Here is a 20,916-nt window from a genome sequence, read left to right as displayed (position 1 = left end):
TACCGAGAGAGAATATACTGACGGGTTCATGCTCTCCACTTCTCTTTCCAATGGGGAGAACTGCTGGTACATTGGGCAGTTCCTGTCCCACAGAACTGGGGGCTTCAGCACATACCCACAACCCCCATTTGCCTCAAACATTGCTGCATTTAAGTGCATGGCGAGGTCTGTTGAAAAAGAAAGGAGTTTGTAGAAAAACCTTTTCAAAACAGCAAATGGTTACATTGATCTACCAGAAACAGACTGATTCCGTGCTTCTTACAACACGCGTTTTAAATCAGCCTGCAAACCCTGCAATTCATGATTTAATTACCTTAAGATGGAAAAAAAGTCAAGCATTAGCATCCCACATTCCCTCTTGATAAATGACCACACTGAAGGTTATGCAGCAATGCTGGTTGTCTCAGATATGCTTCTTGTTTTCTTACTGGAACCTATGTTTATTTGTATCCTTCTGAAAATATTTCAAAGGTATCATGGTCTCTTTAAGAAGACTGTGCAGACATCTGTTTGAACCAAGGGAGGTTCATATTACTGGTCTATTTAGTTCTCTGGAATATATTCTTATTGCTGATTCAGTGTGAAGATTCGTTTATAGCGATCAGGTGCAATGCAGATGATGTGTAATTGATCTCTTTACCACCCCCGATGTAACCTCCTAGAGGCTCTTCAAACTGTGACGATGCATTCAGAGAGCTTCTCCTCCTAAAATATCTGAGATAAATAAACATCTAATTATAGACAAGTAGAGCAGATATATTCACCTTAATGAATCACCATTCTTGAATTTAATCAGACCCACTGCTAAACTAATATAATATAAACAAATACTATCTATATGTATACATATATATCTATATCTATAGATCTATAGATCTATATATCTATATATGGATTTGTAGGGGGTGCTTAACCAACAGTGGTGGCTGAAGCACAAATGATCCCCCGGAGACTTTCCTCCCTAACACCACATGAGTGCAAAGTCCAGTGCTTTATTAAGTTCTCATTTCTAAAATATATTGCAAGTTGTCCAGAATCTCAGCTCTGGGCTGGTGGAACAGAGGGTGTTATTTTTAGCTTCTACAGATCCCTTACTGCAGCACACTTCCTTAAGCCAGAGAGAAAAGTGCAGTGAGGCGAAATAAAATGTGAAAGAGTAGAGTGTTTAGCTCATGATCGCTATGAAACAACATCTGTCCGCAGAGTAATCCCTTACCATCTGTTTGGTAATTAAGAGCCACCAACTGAATGCCATGGAGCCAGAACATGACCGGGTTTGGATTGGAGGAGTCGATGCGAGTGGCGGCCGGGTAGGTTCTCAGCAGTTGACAGGTGGTGTGTTTAATCAGCTTCTGAGAATACCTCCGGCACAGGCGCTTGGCAGCGTTCTCATTCACAGAGGAAATATGATAGCACTTTGGTGTCCGGATGATAGCGCTCAGAGAGGTGTTGGGGTTAAATGGGGGTGAAGAGGGCTCATCCCAACTCAGCCGCATGGGGTCAAAAGAACCTAACATAATGTGCAAATTAAAACAAAAATTATAATAAATCAAGAAATACAGTATTAGTACCAGAAAATAGATTTTACGAATACATTTCAGTGTGAATTACAGGTGTAAAATTTCTATTTTACTTTATTGGCGATGGACCAATTTCCATTTGTTTTAAGACCTGGTTACAGTGCTTTCTGTCTGATGTATTCCCACTGGTTTCAATCTTATTTACTAAAAAGACTGTGGGAAACATAAATGCTACTGGTAATGGCATCACCACAGTGGCCTTATTAAAATTGAGCAGTTACTTTGCAGGCAGAGAAACTGTATTTAATTATCCCCAGGCATGTCTGGGGTTATGGAAGGCACTAGTTCCAGCTGCTAACAATCTCTCTCACCCTCTTTATTTCAGGAAGTCTTACACAACATTACAGTACAGTAAACACCACAGACAAGATGGGTTTTGTCAGTGTGGAGAGGGAGTGCCAGAAATGATATGATAATTATTATTTTTAAATACTCCCAGAATAAGCAAAAGAAAAGGTAAAACACCAAAGAAAGTCAGTAACTGAGGTTTAAGACCAAGGGTTACAGTAAAGCAAATTAACAAGCGCTAAATCCAAGCATTCCTCCTTGCCAGCTGTTGGCTGCTGACAGGACAAAATGTACTTAGAAAAATCTAAATACCAAACTTCCACACTGAAGGAAAATGACACTGTTAACAAATAACTTAAAATGACTGCAATTTTATACACCAATAGGCACCCAACAGCATCCTTACAAGAATAACTGAATTCACCATTAGCATCTTGCTTCTATACAACTATTACATTCCCCCAACAGTATGGAATGTTAACGTAGTCACATCAAATACAGAATGTGTGTGTGTTCTTTTACAGTTCCATTTCATTCACTGAGCAGAGGAATTTTTACCTTTTCCAGATGCTTTGACCAATGTCATGGATTCCCCTGGGATTTTACCAGGATTGGTTCCAAAGATGGACTTCCTGCTCTTTCTCTCTTTTCCTCTGCCAGATCCAGATGGAGTAAGAGTTGAAAGGCCTGGTTCCCACAAACAAATTACACAGAGACGTGAGCAAAAGGCCAGAGCCAGAGGGCACTACATTTTCCATCTTTTTTTTCTTGGGAATTCTACAGCATTGTTTAGTGGGGTACCTACCTTGTAGCAAATAATGTACCAGTGTACTAAAGCAATAGTATTTATACATTACATTACATGGCTGGGGTGTCACCCACATCAAAGGGTGCCTTAATGACAATCTACCATTCCATTAAATCCTCCGTGCTCAATGCTATGCTAGAAAATGACTTGTACAAAGTAATTTTCAGAGATAAATTGTACCAAGTAATATTGATGCCTTTTGCTGAGAACACCTACCCAAACTAGAAAGCTATCAATTTAAAGTATATGACCAACTGCAGTGATTCAATACAGATGGGTATTTGCAGCCATTATTTTGTAGATCTGCTTGTATGTTTAGGATCATTGTCTTGCTGCATGACCCACTTTCGGTTCAGCTTCAGCTCATGGACGGATGGCTGGACATTCTCCTCTAGAATCTTCTCATACAATGCAGAATTCATGGTTGTGTCAATGATGGTAAGCCGTCCAGGTCCTGAGGCAGCAAAGCAGCCCCAAACCATCACACTCCCACCACCATGTTTGATGGTTGGGATGAGGTTCTTCTGTTCGAGTTCTTCTGTTCGAACGCAGTGATTGGTTTTCGCCAAACATAACATTTCTCATTGAAGCCAAAAAATTCTACCTTTGACTCGTCTGTCCAGAGAACATTGTTCCAGAAGTCTTGTGGATCATCTATGTGCTCTTTGGCGAACTTCAGACGGGCAGCAATGTTCTTTTTAGAGAACAGTGGTTTCCTCCTGGCTATCCTTCCATTCTTCCATTCTTGTTCAGTCTTTTTCTGATAGTTGAGTCATGAACACTCACATTAGCCAAGGCGAGAGTGGCCTGCAGATCCTTGGATGTTACTATGGGGTTCTTTGTGACTTCCTTGATGATTTTCTGGTTTGATCTTGGGGAGATTTTGGTAGGATGACCACTCATGGGTAGAGTGACTGTGGTCTTGAACTTTCTCTATTTGTAGACTATCTGTCTGACAGTGGATTGGTGGAGCCCCAAATCCTTAGAAATGGTTTTGTAACCCTTTCTAGACTGATGTTTTTCTGAGGTCGAGATTTCTTTTGCGGCATGGTATGGTATATGGTGAAGACCAAACTCACAAAGTTTCTGATCTTTATATAGGGTGGGGCTCCCAAACTCACCCCTGAAGATCTACCTAATTATTTGAACACCCGATTCTAATTATCCCCTTAATTGAGCTGATAAAACCAGGGGTTCACTTACTTTTTCACATACCCTGAATCTTATTTACTCTTTGTTTGTCTAATTCATACATCATTTTGTTTCAAAAGACATGGAATTGGTTAATATATACCCTACTGGATATTTAAGAAAAGACTGGTTTTGATTCAAGAAGGCTATCATGGTAAAACTATGGAATTTCCATAATAATCATTGGGGTTCACATACTTTTCTCGGCACTGTATATTTAACTACTGAATCAATTTACAACACATACACAGTTACATGGGACACTGCATTTTGTACAAACCTGGGAATTTGACAGCTTGGCAGTATATTATCATGTCTGAAAGCTCCTGAGCAATCTGTCTGCTTTCCTTCTTGTTTTGTGGGAGATAAAACTCTTCCCCAAGTTCCATATCAAAAATCTGTGCATTGTTAAAAACAAAAAAAAAAGCATGAATACAAAAACTCTGAAATACTGTCAATACCATATCATATAAAATGTCCTAATTAATTAAATAATGACGCTGTTCACTTTAGCTGTTTATTAATCTGATTGAAAAACCATCAATAAATTAAGTGACATCTGAAATATGATGATTCATGAATGAATTAGGCAGTTCTTAACATTGTAAGTACAGGCCTGTGTTTATTTTGCCATGGTGCAGTAAATGACAGACATACTTAGTTTTTATAAAATGAATTTGGTTCTTAATAGTGGTCTGGGATTCAGACTCTGCATGTTACAGATTTTCAGAATTTCAAAAGATTTTCACAGGTTTCTTTTTTTTGTTGGGGTTTCGGTGAAAGCTCGCACCTTTCCTTTGCTGCAAGCAGTGCTGTATGCTTTCTTGATTCTCTTGGGGGTTTCTTCACTGTACTCAAACTGAAACTTATCGCTGGATGACTTGCTCTCTGGCCGATCATCAATGATGTTATCTGTTCAACAGAACACAGTGTGACATCAGTTAAGATTCCAGTCATTACTGCACTGATAATTATGTGTTGGCCACAGGCATGGCAGTGGTACATACAAAACAATGAAACAAAAACAAGCACACAAAGAAACCTACATGCCCAGTTGTAATTTGCACAGGATATTTAAAATTAAAATGACAGTAATCCTAAGAATGATTAACTCATTTATAATTCTGCATTTGAAACTGCTATTCAAACTACTATCAGACTGAAATGTGTTGCACCTGCTAAGCTGTTGCAATTCAAAAGCATTACTGTGAGCTCAGCCACACAAAAAAATAAATAAATCTGGGTTCACAGACAAAAGCAATGAGGGACAACTACACTGATGAGTATAGGGTTCCATTGCTTCCTAAAACCTGGCTTGGAATAACTCCTTTCAGAAGGCAATATGAAAATGTTAAAATGTATTGTACACCAATTATCTTTATTTTAGCAAAGAAAATCTTAATGGAAACAATCTATACATACATCACACTCTTTATGAGATTAAAATCATGTGCCTTATTTTCAATACAAGTACCTTGAAAGTATCCACTGGAATATGAATTTAAACTGTAGGCCCTATTCACTAATGTATTATTCGAAATATAAAACATAACACAGTTTGATATTTATGAAACTGCTCAGTACTGTTAATGAAGCCGACAAAAACAAACCGTATTGAGAATAGGGCGCACAGTGGCCTTACTATAAAAGCATTGGCAAGCACTTATGGGAAATTGACGTCCAGACCTCCTAGAAGCAGTTAAGGTCTTCAGGATCTGCTGAATACACACATTCTCATGGGACTATCACAAGCACTTTACTTTTGGTTTAAGCAGGGGAAGGTAGGGCCTGAGAAACCAGATGTTTTTGTTTGTTCTGATGTAGCGAACACCACCAAATGAAATCACATTTTAATGCACAGTGTTGCTGGTTGTGGCCTGTATATGCAACCAAAAAATAAATAAAAAAGATTAAAAAAACTTACTTATATGAAGTGTACCAATTTTACAATTCTAAACCATAATTTGATAATGATAATTTGTGACATACATGTGAATGTACATTTTTGTTTGTGTAAGTAACTAAAAATAATGACAACTTGCTACACCGAAAAGGGCTACCGCTGCATGCTGTAGAGCCACACAGAGCGGCAAAAGCTGAAACTCGCTTACTATAGATAATAGTAAACACAACAAATAACGTCCACAGTAACCTATATTCGGCACACCTGTGGCTTTTCAAATACTCCATGTGCCTGTCGCCAAGATTTGCATGTATGTAAATAACAGATAAATACAGCATAAGAAAAGTTCTGTAATGTTATTTAATGAAGGGCACTACATTAACTATACTATTGTGAAATAGCAGAAGAGTATTTTTCTTTTCACATGTGAAGCAGTCAGTTGGCGTCCAGTTGTGCTATATAACTAAACAGTAGTACCAGTCAATACCAGTTTGTCTCCCTCCCTGCTGGTTGAAGAGTGAATTCATGATGTGGTGCGTTATGCTTTTACTTGATACTTTTCTCCATGCAATATTACATACTGCTAGTATACAACACAAATGACAATATGATTTTACTGCACACAGGTTTATTCAATGGTGAAGGCCATGCAGTTGAGTTGGCCAACATAAAGGTGCTTTTTACCTTCCTGGCCATTAGAAGCAGGAGAAGCAGTAAGGACATCAGCTATAGGAAAACAGTCAGAAAGGAAGTAAGAGTAAAGGAAATGAAGATGTCCAGATGTAATGTATTACATATGGTCAAGTAAAACATTCTTCAAAACAGCTTGTTTTACTTGTATAATTTACTGTCAATAAAAAAATGAATGAAGCGGTATTAACTACTGATCTTGCATTAGTTGTGTTAAACTGTTTAAAGCCTAAATACATTTGTGATGGTTAATTAGATGGTTTACAGAATGAGATGCATATTCAATGGTTTACATAATGAGATGTATTTACATAATGAGATGCACATACAGGGATCTGCATAAATGCGTTTATTAAATCGTCCCTTAGAGCCCGACTGCCATATTCAAATCTTTGTGTGGATAGGCAGATTAGAGTTATAGAGCATACAACTATTTATACAGCACACCTTGTTTCTGTATGTATGCATGCATGTACAGCCGTGGCCAAGAACTTTAGGATTTAGGATTGACGTACAGTAATAAAATTATATATACATATTTACATGTTTTATTTAACATCATGTAATCAAAGAAACTACAAAATAATATTGCAAAAGTCTACCAGAAACCACAATAGTAGTACAGTATTTCATGTTAGATTTCAAAACGTCAAATTTTTCAATTTGTCAGTTTTTCGTTAAGTATATGGAAAATTACGTAATTCAATGTGCTACGTAATTCAATATGTTAACATAACATTATTCAGCAGGTTTCACTTGACTTAACTAAGAAAAATCAGCGAATTATATTGGGTGATGCAAAAGTTTTGGCGATAGCTGTATGTACTGTATGTCTGCATGTATATTTAGAACGTTAGTTTTTCCCCACCATCAGACAGAGACTCATAGTCGTAATCGTATTCATCCTCCTCATCTTCTTCTTCTTCGTTATTCCCAGATGTGCTGCTTGAAGGAGTGCCGTTACTGGCTTGGGCCTGCATATGTGCCAGCTGATGGGCCTAAACCAAAAACAATACATCCTGTAGAGTTAATAATGAATCACAATCTTTGTAAATTGGACCACTTTCCAAGCTAAAGCAGGAGACTTCCACCTACTGCTTCTTTGTTTTATCCCGTCATGTGCGGTAAAAATATGATGCCAATCAACTTCAGCCGGTTGAATTATTCAGAGATTTTAGATGCTTATTGTAATAGACTAAAAAGGTTCAGTGAAGAGTCCTACCTTTGACTTAAAACAAGAGAGTTTGTAAAGACAAGGAAACCCTGTGCTATTAAATCAGTATGAGCAAGTGTCTAATGTTTTATATTTCCAACTTTATATTAGGCACATATGGATGCATAAAAACATTTAATTTCAGACAAGTAATAGAGGATGGGTTGTTCCAGAGTTAAATAATGTAGGAAACCATACTGTGCATTATAATTGCAAGTGCAATATTAAACAGATATTACAACTTTTACAATTAACTTGTAATTTACTTGCCTTTTGTTTCAGAATATCAACAGGAGCCTGATGTGCTTTTAGCTTCTTGTTTTTCAGAAGAATTCTTCCTTTTAGTTGCTGTGGTGATGGCAATAGTGGATCATCTGAGAAATCACTCTCAAATAAGAATTTAGTCACCAGTTTGTCCCCGAATACACTCTAAAAAAACAAAATGAAACATAGTACTATATGCATAATGCACTGACACCTAGGCCAGTGTAGTTTAAGTGAACAAAGAATTTTAACATCAGCAGATACATCAAAGTACAAATCCATTCCAAGATGGAAAGCTGAAACCTTGATAGTCTATGGTAAATTGAATTACCTTAAAGACTTCTGCCATCTTGCGCTGCTGAGGCAGGGAACAGTGATTCTCGATTGATAAGATGACAGGCAGGTCTGAGTTAACAAAAGCACTGCGGTTGACAGCTTCCACAACATCCTGAGGGGACAGAAAAAAAAACAAGAAAACATTGCACTTATTTGTATCATTTCCATAATGTATTTAGTGTAGTGAAAACAACAATGGACTAAAACAATTTCACAAATGTCAAACTTGATTTAATCCTTTAAAAGAAACTCATGAGCTTGTTAATGAGGCCGCACAATTAGAAAGATAAGCAAGCAATAGCTTGTTTATTTACTAATTAAAACGTTGTTATTCAGGGGAGCTCCTTATAGCAAGCCTAGTTTACCAGCAGGTTCCTGAAATGAAAGTATTTATTAGAAGCTGCTACTAAAATGAAAGTGACAGTGAAAACTTCTGGGCCAGTCCTTATAGAAGGACACCCTGGAACCTCAATGCCAGTGAAGTGGCCTCGCTACCCTCCCTGGTACAAGGCCATCTCCACAGTGAAGGAAGCAGAGGTGGAGGGCTATTCAACATTATAGACATTTTCATTCCCTCTCACAAATGTGGTGGTGCTTTACTAACAGATCTTTGTAATACTGAGTAAATGTCTGCTGATAAAGTAAAATAACATCATTTAACAGGGCAAAACAGAACATTCATTTATATCCAAGGAAAGCAGACTTTGATAAAACCAAGTAAAATGGACTTGACAAGCAAAGACAAATATAAAAATCCTATTTTTCAGAGTTTTGAAATAATCCCCCCCATAACTAAATGTATAATTCTTAATTTTAGTAGGGTTTGCGGTCTCTTGGTTAGCGTAGTGACAGAGTACCTTGAATGGGATCTTTGTAGTAAGTGTGTGTCCGTGATAGATAATGGGCATCCCGTCATCTCCATCCCAGCAGTCCAGTTCAACACTCCTGCAGCCTTGCAAAAGCACCTGCAGAAACAATGACGAGGAAACAAACACATAGTAAAGAAACACATGATTCTGATACATTTAACAAAGGGAACTTCAGACTAAACAACCCACAAGAAAAGATGTCTGTGGGATAGACTAACTGTATACTGTCTCAAACAAAGACTATGTTGAAAGAAGGCGATTATGGTATTGCAGAGAGCACAAACCATCAATAGTACTGTACAATATAAAGACAATAATGATATGTTTTAACATGCATATCAGGATAATATTGTTTCAAAAGGCTTTGCAGCAAGTTACACGCAAATATTGTTTGAATGAAAATTTTACGTTTCAACTCAAAACCAGCAAATGTTGCTAGTTGTCTGGAGCTTGGAGCTATCAAGACGCAATCAAGATTTTAGACATAGTATGTATTTTTAAATGTACAATATAGTAGTAATGTAATGATGATGCCAGGCTGAATAAAATAAGCTTATGCAAGTTTCAATATTTGTTAGTCATATGAAAATATTCTGTACTGTTAAAATAGCTGCAGAGTATTATTATTATTATTTATTTCTTAGCAGATGCCCTTATCCAGGGCGACTTACAATTGTTACAAGATATCACATTATTTTTACATACAATTACCCATTTATACAGTTGGGTTTTTACTGGAGCAATCTAGGTAAAGTACCTTGCTCAAGGGTACAGCAGCAGTGTCACCCACCAGGGATTGAATCCACAACCCTCCGGTCAAGAGTCCAGAGCCCTAACACTGCTGCCCCAATATTAAAGAATTAAAGAAATGACAAGTAAACTACTAGTGTATTCTCTGTCAAAAAAAAAACCCAAGGATAGCAAACAGATAAAACTGAACACCACAGTTGTAAAATACTTTAAGAAAAACTGACAATATTAGTGGTCCAATTCTCCCTGCTGCATCGACCAGCTAATTCTTAGACTGCACCAAAATGGCTTAAGTTGGCTACTTGCTGCTATGAGGTAGGTGCTTTGCCAGCACTATCCAGGACTGTTCTGACAGCCTGCCACACTGCAGTCGGTCAATAAATACTGTAATTGGCTGACTATTATTTATTATTATTATTATTATTATTATTATTATTATTATTATTATTATTTATTTCTTAGCAGACGCCCTTATCCAGGGCGACTTACAATTGTTACAAGAGATCACATTATTTTTTACATACAATTACCCATTTATACAGTTGGGTTTTTACTGGAGCAATCTAGGTAAAGTACCTTGCTCAAGGGTACAGCAGCAGTGTCCCCCACCTGTGATTGAACCCACGACCCTCCGGTCAAGAGTCCAAAGCCCTACACACTGCTGACTAACAAACAACATAGCTGCTATCATGCTCACCTGACTGTAAAGCTCCACAGAGGACTCCCCTTTAAGCTGGTGCCCTGTGAGGTAGGTGTTGTGCGAGGATTCAATATAATAATAAGAAAGGGGGTATTGCAGGTCTTCCTCGTTCACTTGAGATTCTTCATTTCTGGAGGCAAAGTTGTCCTTGTCCATCAGAAACCTACAGAAGTGCATTTATTATTAGGAAATAATCAAGCTATAACACTTGATGAAGGTTCTTTTTTGTAGAGGATAGAAAATAGTAAAATAAATAAATAAATCCAAAAATACATTTGTTTGCTTAAAAAGATCCCTTCTCAAAAGATTTATATACATTGGCTGGAAAAGTCCTTGGAAAAATGTAATCCTTTGGGGTAAACACTGCAGTTTGTTATCATACTGGCTGACATTTCACACTATGCATCACTAAAATGCTTGTTATTGTATCATTGCACCACAAAAATAAAAAGGAAAGGGATTCTGAATTCCCGCTCCTATCCTTTCCCTACTCGGGAAAACAGTTGTGATACTAAATCTTAAGCATGTGGAATTTTGTAATTACCTTGCAAAACCCTCAAAAGACATCCATCCCAGTTGGCGCATGCTGATAGAGGGTTCAAACTTCTGTAGGAGACAAAAAAAATAATACAATAAAATACAAATAACATATTATCATATATCATAAACCTTTCCTAATAGTAATTTCTTACACAATAGTAAATTAAACTGGTAAAAAATTAAACATAAACTAAATACAGATGATATAAAAGTACCATATATACGCTCAAAATCTATTGCAAGGAGAAATTTGTTCCATGGTGTTTAACCTTTTAATTCCCCAATACTTTTAAGTAGATCAAGCGAACAAAACAAAAGACCAACAGTGCTTCTTGAACAAAAAACAAAAAACAATATATAGATTGTCTTAAAGAGTTGTTTTTCTCTTTTCAATATAAATCACCTGGAACAAAGGTAATAGAGCTTCATATGTTTTACATAAACGGTTGAACATCCTCAGCCAAGAAAAAAGCTCTTGGACAAATACTTTTAAACGTGCTTGTTTCGATCATCCAATAAAAGCCAATGCAAAAAGTGTGTCGATGGTGTATTACTTATGGGGGAACAAAGCAGGATTGACTTGGGAACGGAATCTGGAGAGAGCATAAGCCTTCCATAATCTTCCTTCTCCTATTCAAACATGTGTCACCTGCACTCTTTCAGTTAATCCCCAATACTCAAAAAGATCTATATCTGCCTCTTCTCTCCATTAGTTTTGGGCACGATACAAACCTGGATTATGCTGAGGATTTCATCATAGGTGTGATGCTCTCCTTGACAGTTAACCAGGAAGTCGTTGAGCTGCTCAATGGCGATCCCCAGCACTCCCAGCGATGCACTTTCAACTCCAGTTCCATTGGTCACAATGCTGGCAGCAGCAATCGCATCTGAGATCTGTCTTTGGTTATCAGACATCTGTTGTCTGGTTCTTATAAAGAGGCCAAGATCAGATCCATTACGGGTTAGGAGGTCTGATTGCATTAAACAAATAAACAAACAAACAAAAAAATCTGTTTCATTGTTTCACAATTAAGTTCAGACATATCAAGGCACTATTTAACCCTTCATGTTATTTTTTGTTGCTTGTTTAAATAGGACATACTTAATGCAACACAAGGTAATACACACAACAATGAAAACGGAAAATGACTGATAAAATGGAACAGCAATATAGCAAATGAAAAAAAAAACAACAGAAAGTAACAGACCTAGGTCAGGCTGTAACCCAGTGATGTTGTCGTCAATAGTCAGGTTTGTGTAGAGTGGAGCAGACTCTGACCCTGAGCGATTGCACGGCACAGCATAGATATCAAATAGCTCCTTCAGGTCCTTCCGACTTCGAATGCTGCAATGACAAAAAAAAAGTCATCCTCTAGTAATGGAGCAGTTTGCAAGTCAGATTCATTATAAACAGGACTGGACTGTGACCTAGCAATACTACCTTAAATCACCTACGACCAAGCAATACCACCTTAAATTACCCTCAAATTGCTAGTAAACCAACACACTTCCAAAATACATTGTGTTGGTATTTACAGCAGCATACATTTGCTTACAGATTCCTACATTATTCAAAGAGGTTTATGTTTACATAATAGGATAAAGTGATTTTATATAACACTGTTGAATAAAACACATTTTTCCAATTACAAACGTTAGTCAAGTGTTTCTGTAGAAACCTTGTAATCTGGGATACACTTAAGCATCACTGAAGCCACTGTATATTGGATATAATGCCTTTACAACATTAAAACAGATTATGTAATTGTAACATACTATCCATGAAGTCCATGAAGTTTTACAGTTACATAAAATATCGGTCTCTTTACATATTTTGCTGCAATACTGTTTTGTGAAGGGGACACAACTTGCCACAAGTTGGGAGTGAACGAGAAAGTTACATAATGTAAATATAAAGGCAACTTGTAATTCCCTCTACAACACCAACTTATGTATTTCCATTTAGTACGCAATACAGAATATACCAAATAAAAATACATGTTTCAAGTAATAACAAAGAAAACTGAATTAATTTAGTTATCGATATATCTGAGTTCACTTGAACGGCTAAAAGTAATAAAGCTGAATTGTGAGCAGGTTTAAACTTGACATCCTATATACAACAAGCGGGAAATATATCAAACTGCAATCGACTTTATTTGAGAAACTTTGAGGGGAAATTATTCAAAAATGTCAACAACAACAACTAGCTGCTTGAACAGTTGCCAGAACAAAAAGATGAATTGAAACCGAAGAGAAATATTGGACCCCCTTTGTAAGGCACTTTTCCTTTACAATGCAAAACAAGTGCTTGCAGAATACACTACCTGAACGATTTAAAAAGTTCCACAAATTCAGTGAAGCTCATGTTGCTGTCGGAGACCATCAGGTTCTGAAAGCCTTTTAAGCTTCCTTTCCCTCGACCATGCCAGCTGCGACTGCTCCAGGTGCTGAGGGAAACACATATTGGAGTTCAGTAATGCTGTTCCATTGTGGCAAAACATCATCAGGTGTCCTGTCTTATTTCCAATTCACCCCCATTCAATTCAATAGACGTTATTTTTGAATGTCTACATACCTTGTAACATTAGCTGCATTTATTCCTGCTATTTCTAAGCTGTGACCCCTTTAAATCTGCAAAATCAATACGACTTAAACCTTTTTATTAAAACCTACTTGCCCTTTGGATTTTGTGGAGTGCTGCTGCTTACTTCACTGACATTTAATTCTGCACTATTCATAATCAATTTGTGTCTTATTAATGGTCTTACAGTACCTACAACTTTTATTACAATGGGTAGCCTGTGAATCATGCAGTTAGGATTCCTTTCATCTACAAAGAACACTTCTAGCGGTTTCTCTCATTTTTCTCAAGCTATTATTTCTAAGACGGGTTGCCCTTTTAATAATTAGTATTAGAAATGTCAGTAATCAATTAATAGAGTTCTGACCCGTTTGATCTAGGGCATCTCCAGGGGTCTCCCACTTACCATGGCTGGCTCTTATTAGCAGCAGACAAGACAGGAGAAGAAGCAGGCCTGGCAGGGGTGGTGGAGGCTGCCATGCTAGGAGAGACAGCGGTCGTGGGGGAGTTGGCTTTTCTTGATGGCTGGGGATAGGATCCAGGGAAACCCATTGCAGTATTCTCCTCTAAAGGAAAGTTGTTTTTTTTTTTAAATAAGAGTGTCAAAGTAGAAAAGAAATATGAATGACTGGAAATATCTGGAAATGTAATGGTTTGAACTTATCGTACCAGATTCAACCTGCTCCCTGAAGTCCAGAGGATCAGAACCACTCCTGCCACAGTTTTCTTTACAGCTTTTTGTTTTCCGAGTCACCATTTCATCATCGGTAGCATCTCCACTGTCCCCCTGTGTGCACAGGAGAGAGAATAATCAATCCTTTTTCATGTTAACAGGGAGGTCAAGGTCATATATCAATGAATCACCTGCTTCAGTTACATTTGGGGATCGAACCAGAAGCTACACATCAGTGTAGAAACACTTTGAATACATTTACATTTAATTCTGCAAGACGTTGAAACTACATTAAGCACTTTTAAATAAAGAAGATACCTGATTTATGGATAATCGTGAAGAGAAAAACAATATGATATTCTAAATTGTTTCATCATAATTCTTTCGTTGAGGTCAAGCAAGCACGGCTAATTCTTTACTTGGAAAATAAGTAGGTACATTTTCAGAACGTGTGTGCATACTGTACATGACCTAACTGTTCTGGCATTTCAGCTCTGACTGCAGGAGGACAGCATGTACCCTCTGAGCTCCACCTGCTCGCTGCATTACTAGAAGTGACATCGCGACTCAACTTGATGCAGCTTTAGAACTCCCACCCAGTGTCTCGTCACTGGTAATTTAACAGTTAACTGCTGCTGTTTTGAAGAAGAGACCAAGAGGGGAATGGGTTGGCTGGGTTCTCACCCTCATAAGTCCTTTTTTTTTCTTCTTTGTCGTGCTGATTCTTTGTATGTTGGGTTTCTCTGATCCTCTGCTCAAAGTCCCTGTGCTTGTGTTCCTCGCGTTCCACCGCCTGCCTCCAAACAGCTCAATCGCCTGAGCCAGCGTTGGACCTTCATACCTGCCTTCTTCCTGAAATTAAAAAAAAAGCTTTTAAAATGCACAAACATCATTTAATTGCTCAATTTAACCCCCTCAATTTAGTTTCTATGTAATTATCCATGTGTATCTATAGAAATAACATGCTGGAGGAAGAGTGAGAAGGGTTGCCCTGTTAACTCATATTCCACTGTCATAAGATATGCCCGAATGTACATTCTGTAGCCTTGTATTGTCTGTAGATCAATTAAATCTAGTGATCTAGGCTTATTCCACACTGGAGCATCTTTTGAGTTTTGCTCAAATTGCTGAAATAAATAATTGTAGACATCTATTTCTTATAACTTTTTTTGCACATCCACAAAAGCAAAATTTTGCTACAAAAGATTTTTCCTAAGATTCTTTGTTTTCAAGAAATTTCTAGAAATTATCAATTTCCATTGGGGTATGAAAACTTTTGACCACAACTGTATATGAAAAGATAACACTGTAACACTGCTAGACAAATTCTAAGTTTTCAAATGAAAATCAGATCTGGGTTCAAAATGTTTTTTTTATATAACTCCCCATGAGGTCATCTGTACTGTAGTTGATAAAATGTCATTCTACCAGTAAAGCAAAATGTTTTTATAACAAAGAAAATTCTGAAGAGAGAACGGCCAGGCATCTTGCACACATTTAATGAAACCCAGTTTCTACTACTTTTTCAAGCTAATGTTTAGATTTTCATAGGTTTGCTATAAAGATACAAGCCTTAAACTAAAATAAGTAACAAATCTTTTCAAAAAGGTGAGATAAAATTATGAAAAAAGTATATGTTCCACAGAGCAACAAATACCGGAATCTTACATTGCATCTTTTAGCATTATTTTTGTTTTATCAGAAGAAGTGGTTAAACGTTGAATAACATGCTAGACGTATAATCGGTCACGTGACAAGTTTCACTAAACGCATATTTTTTAATGTATTAATTTTAGTAATTTATCATCATATACAGGAGTCCATCGCATATCCTACTGCTGTGGTGCCATAATAAGGGTGGATATTATAAAAATGAAGGGGTTTGGCAATTGCCTCCAAGTAGTTTTTCTAATTGGTGCAACAGAAAGATTGACGCTGGGGCGGGTTTTATTCTCGGTCGATCTGGCGCTTCATTGGTGCACTCTGCTTTTCATGCTCTAGTAGGCGTGGTATGGTATCAACTCCACGGTGTAATAAAGTTAATGACAAGCATTTTTTTGAGAAGTTTGTTATATATTTTAATAAAATGGCATCTCTAAACAAAGGAACGAAGCAAAGCCACGTTTTGAAGTATTTTGAGGAACCGCACGAGAAAACTGTGGTATGTAAATAATTATGCCAAACAAAATTGCCCTCACCACAAAAACACTTTCAATGCTTCTCCATCTAAAATGAAAACATTCCAAAATTACTGTGGATGGAGTTACTGATGGCAGTAAAAAGCAAACATTCATAATAAAGAGAACACTCCAGATGGCGACCGACATTTATTTAGCCCTTACATCTTTGTGAATGCGTATAACACGATTTAAAAAAGGAAGCTTTTTTTTAATATTAATTCAAATAACGCATACGTGTAAATAACTTATGTATAGGCTTTAATTTACCAGTACACTTTTACGCAAATCTATTGTTTAAAAAAAAAAAAAATATATATATATATATATATATATATATATATATATATATATATATATATATATATATATATATATAATCTACAGTTCTGTGAAAAAGTATTTGCCCCCTGTCTGATTTTCTGCATGTTTGCATATTTTTGACACTAAATGTTATCAGATCTTCAACCAAAAAACTAATATTAGATAAAAGGGACCCTGAGTGCACAAATAACACAAAAAATTGATACATATTTCATTTATTTATTAAAGAAAGTTATACAACACCCAATGCCCCCGTGTGAAAAAGTAATGACTCCATTAGACTCAATAACTGGTTACGCCACCTTTAGCAGCAATAACTGCAACCAAACGCTTCCTGTAGTTATTGATTAGTCTCTCACAGCGCTGAGGAGGAATTTTGGCCCACTCCTCCATGCAGAACTGCTTCAACTCAGTGACATTTGTGAGTTTTCGAGCATGAACTGTTCGTTTCAGGTCCTGCCACAACATCTCAATGGGGTTTAGGTCTGGACTTCGACTAGGCCATTACAAAACTTTAAATTTCTTGTTCTTCAACAATTCTGATGTAGACTTGCTTGTGTGTTTAGGATCATTGTCTGACCCAGCTGCGCTTCAGCTTCAGCTCACGGATGGATGGCCTGACATTCTCCTGTAGAATTCTCTGATACAGAGCAGAATTCATGGTTCCTTCAATGATGGCAAGGCGTGCAGGTCCTGATGCAGCAAAGCATCCCCAAACCATGACACTACCATCACCATGCTTGACCGTTGGTATGCGGTTCTTACTGTGGAATGCAGTGTTTGGTTTTCGCCAGACATAACGGGGCCCATGTCAGCCAAAAAGTTCCACTTTTGACTCATCTGTCTGTAGAACATTGTTCCAGAACTCTTGAGGATCATCCAGGTGCTTTTTGGCAAACTTGAGACGAGCATTCATGTTCTTCTTAGTGAGCAATGGTTTCCGCCTTGCTACTCTGCCATGAATCCCATTTTTGCCCAGTGTCTTTCTGATGGTGGAGTCATGAACACTGACCTTAGCCGAGGCGAGAGAGGCCTGCATATACCTGGATGTTGTTCTAGGGTTCTTTGTGACTTCCTGGACGATTTTACGTCTTGGAGAGATTTTGGCAGGACGACCACTCCTGGGAAGATTCACTACTGTCCCAAACTTTCTCCATTTGGACAATATGGCTGACTGTGGTTTGGTGGAGCCCCAGAGCTTTATAAATGGCTTTGTAACCTTTTCCAGACTGATAGGCATCAACAACTTTTTTTCTGGAGGTCTTTAGGAATTTCTTTTGTTCGTGGCATGATGTGCCTCTAGAACCTGTGTGCTGACAACTTCACTCTGATGGTAAGGGCCAAAGTTAGTCAGATTTATATTGGGCAGGGCTGGCCCAAATCAGGCCTGGTTGTTAATCAAAGTACTCAAACAGCTGACCCTAATTATCCCTTTAATTGGGTTGAGTTAACTAGGGGGGGGGGGGGCAATAACTTTTTCACACCTGAAGATTGCATGTTTGATTACCTTGCACAACCAAACAAATGAAAGAAGCACCAAACTTTGGTGTCATTTTTTCACTCAGATTCCCTCTATATACTACTACAACCCACAAAAAAATATGACCAAATACAATGTGAAAAATGTGCAAAAATGCAGAAAATCAGACAGGGGGCAAATGCTTTTTCACGGTACTGTATATCATATATATATATATTTTTTTTTTACTTTGTACTTATCTTTATGATGTTAAAAAGTTACTTGCTTACTTAGGGGTTCTTTGCTTTGATAATACTAACCAGGTATGTCAATATACATCATAATGTAATATAAATAGTGTGTGTATGTAGATATGGTTTAGACGTTAAAACGCTGACACCTGCATAGCATGTAAACATTCATAAAAATGTACCAAAAGCACATCCCTAGTAGCAAGGGTTAAAAAAGAAGCAATATGCAAAATAGAAATGGAATGGCATTGTTACCTGGTACAAGCAAACATACTGCTTCCTTAGCCACTGAAGCCTCTGGTCAGGGAACCTTTTCATCTTCCTCACAGCATTGGCTAACTCCAGCAGTCCATCATACAGCATTCTGGCAGTGTACTTTGGAGCCACAAAGTGCAACAACTTGTTATCAGTAGTGTGGAGCCCATACAGCAGTGTCACCCCATTCTCTTCAGGGGTCATGTCACTCAGTTTATTCTGAATGCAAACAGCGTGCATGTCCATTCCGAGGTGGCCCATGTAAACAGCCTTAACCACAGACAAGTCCAAGAACCCATCAGCCAATCCATTCAGTGTGACTTGTCCAAAGAACTGGGGCTTGCAATGACTGAGCTCCCCGCCGCAGCTCATCGGCTTCGACCAAGTCAAGAAGCAGTTGTCGGGCTGCAGCTTCAAGAAGCAGCGGGCCGAGAGGTGGGCTTCCTGGTCGTAATGAATGACTGTGGCTCCTTGGAGTAGGAACTGATGGACGTCAGCCCTGATGGACAGGACGTACCAGGGGACAAGTTCTGTCCCATGGCTAAAAGCTTTTTGCTGCTCTTCTGCTCCTTGAAAGTCATAATCCTTCGCTTGCTCAGACAGGTCTCCCTCGGAATCGGACAGGTCTCCCACTGTGAATCTGCATGACAATGCAATAGATTAACCAGGTATTTATGCAAAAACACATCAATGCACTGTGTTAAGCAAGGTCATTCTTTTTACAGAATGGCACATCATCTTTTATGTTACAGCTATTTCTGTTTCTGTGTTAAGGGTTGCAACATCTAAATTACAGGAGCTGTGTATCTGAAAACTGGTAGAGCAATACTTAATGCTACTCAGTCGAGAATATTTTTTTAATGCATATACAAACCAGTTTTAAAAACTCTAAAACTGAACAGTGAACAACATGCATCCTTTTATACACTGTACTGTATATCCAGTATTGTACACAAAAACAAAGAAAAACATCTTGAGCCAAAAACAACAGGATATGATTGCTGTATTATTTATCAAGCACTCCAAAGCAGCAATAGAAAAAGCAGGAGGACAGAAGAGACTTACAATACAGGGTTTGACTCAGAAGTTGTCCTGAAAGGTGCTGGACTACAGTGAAAAGCAATGAGTAGGTGGGGAGAAAAAAAATGAAATGGAAAAAGTTAGAAAACAGACTCATGAACACTGAGAAATGGGAGAGTAGTACTAAAAAACAAAACAAATAAGTGTCTTTGTCAGTGTCTAATACAGTACCTGTACAAGCATGCGTCTGATTGTAAGAAATACTGATGTGGTCTTTAGTGATGAGAAATAGGAGATAGATGGAAAGACTTGCAGGGATGTAGCCTTTTGGATTCATTTTAATAACGGTGCTGCTAACCGTGATAACTATAAATAATTTTGGCAATTTTAGCAGTTTTCCCCATTCAGTATTTTCAATCCTCCAAAGAAGCAACACATTGCATACATTTAAAAGAATAGCAGTGCCATAGTTCAAATGTAATCCTATCCATTGGGCAGGTTGCAAAATATACAGAGAATGTGCAAGGAAATTCAGAGCACAACATATCATGTATTAATAGTAGTCTGAATTCCAATGAGTTTTTTTGTTTTTTTTCTCATTCAGGACAAATAGGAGATCTGTAGTTTTCCTGGACAACCTGTAGCCTTTTGGATATGAACATATCCATCATGTATTTCATTTACCTGACCTAGGGTTAAAGGCCAGCCTGTTATGACAAATGCAATCCCAGGTCCTATAGGAGGCTGTGTGGTCCAGTGGTTAAAGAAAAGAGCTTGTAACCAGAAGGTCCCTGGTTCAAATCCCACCTCAACCACTGATTCATTGTGGGACCCTGAGCAAGTCACTTAACCTCCTTGTGCTCCGTCTCTCGGGTGAGACGTAATTGTAAGTGATTCTGCAGCTGATGCATAGTTCACATACCCTAGTCTCTGTAAGTCGCCTTGGACAAAGGCGTCTGCTAAATAATAATAATAATAATAATAATAATAATAATAATAATAATAATAATAATAATAATAATAAATAAATAAATACTTAAT

General features: G+C 37.7%; 1 protein-coding gene across 4 annotated transcripts in view; it reads right to left on the bottom strand.

Moving 5' to 3' along the window:
* Positions 1–20,916, bottom strand: part of LOC117415432 (1-phosphatidylinositol 4,5-bisphosphate phosphodiesterase epsilon-1-like) — a 130,287-nt gene that overhangs the window by 10,631 nt on the left and 98,740 nt on the right. For 2 of the 4 annotated variants that reach the window (XM_034025764.3, XM_034025763.3), the window contains exons 6-25: positions 19,921–19,962; positions 18,856–19,495; positions 15,074–15,241; positions 14,386–14,503; positions 14,123–14,282; positions 13,460–13,582; positions 12,341–12,477; positions 11,865–12,103; positions 11,137–11,198; positions 10,590–10,755; positions 9,131–9,238; positions 8,269–8,385; positions 7,944–8,102; positions 7,329–7,458; positions 6,455–6,496; positions 4,658–4,779; positions 4,148–4,265; positions 2,427–2,555; positions 1,217–1,510; positions 4–167 (exon numbers count right to left, since the gene is read on the bottom strand). In XM_034025764.3, coding sequence (XP_033881655.1) covers positions 4–167; positions 1,217–1,510; positions 2,427–2,555; positions 4,148–4,265; positions 4,658–4,779; positions 6,455–6,496; positions 7,329–7,458; positions 7,944–8,102; positions 8,269–8,385; positions 9,131–9,238; positions 10,590–10,755; positions 11,137–11,198; positions 11,865–12,103; positions 12,341–12,477; positions 13,460–13,582; positions 14,123–14,282; positions 14,386–14,503; positions 15,074–15,241; positions 18,856–19,495; positions 19,921–19,962 — 3,238 coding nt within the window. The remainder of the gene's footprint in view (positions 1–3; positions 168–1,216; positions 1,511–2,426; positions 2,556–4,147; positions 4,266–4,657; positions 4,780–6,454; positions 6,497–7,328; positions 7,459–7,943; positions 8,103–8,268; positions 8,386–9,130; positions 9,239–10,589; positions 10,756–11,136; positions 11,199–11,864; positions 12,104–12,340; positions 12,478–13,459; positions 13,583–14,122; positions 14,283–14,385; positions 14,504–15,073; positions 15,242–18,855; positions 19,496–19,920; positions 19,963–20,916) is intronic. The other 2 variants (XM_034025761.3, XM_034025762.3) reach the window with 2 other exon arrangements.

Source organism: Acipenser ruthenus, chromosome 7, assembly GCF_902713425.1.
Source record: "Acipenser ruthenus chromosome 7, fAciRut3.2 maternal haplotype, whole genome shotgun sequence".
In the NCBI taxonomy this organism is placed as follows: domain Eukaryota; kingdom Metazoa; phylum Chordata; class Actinopteri; order Acipenseriformes; family Acipenseridae; genus Acipenser; species Acipenser ruthenus.
This window is presented reverse-complemented; position numbering and strand designations above follow the sequence as displayed.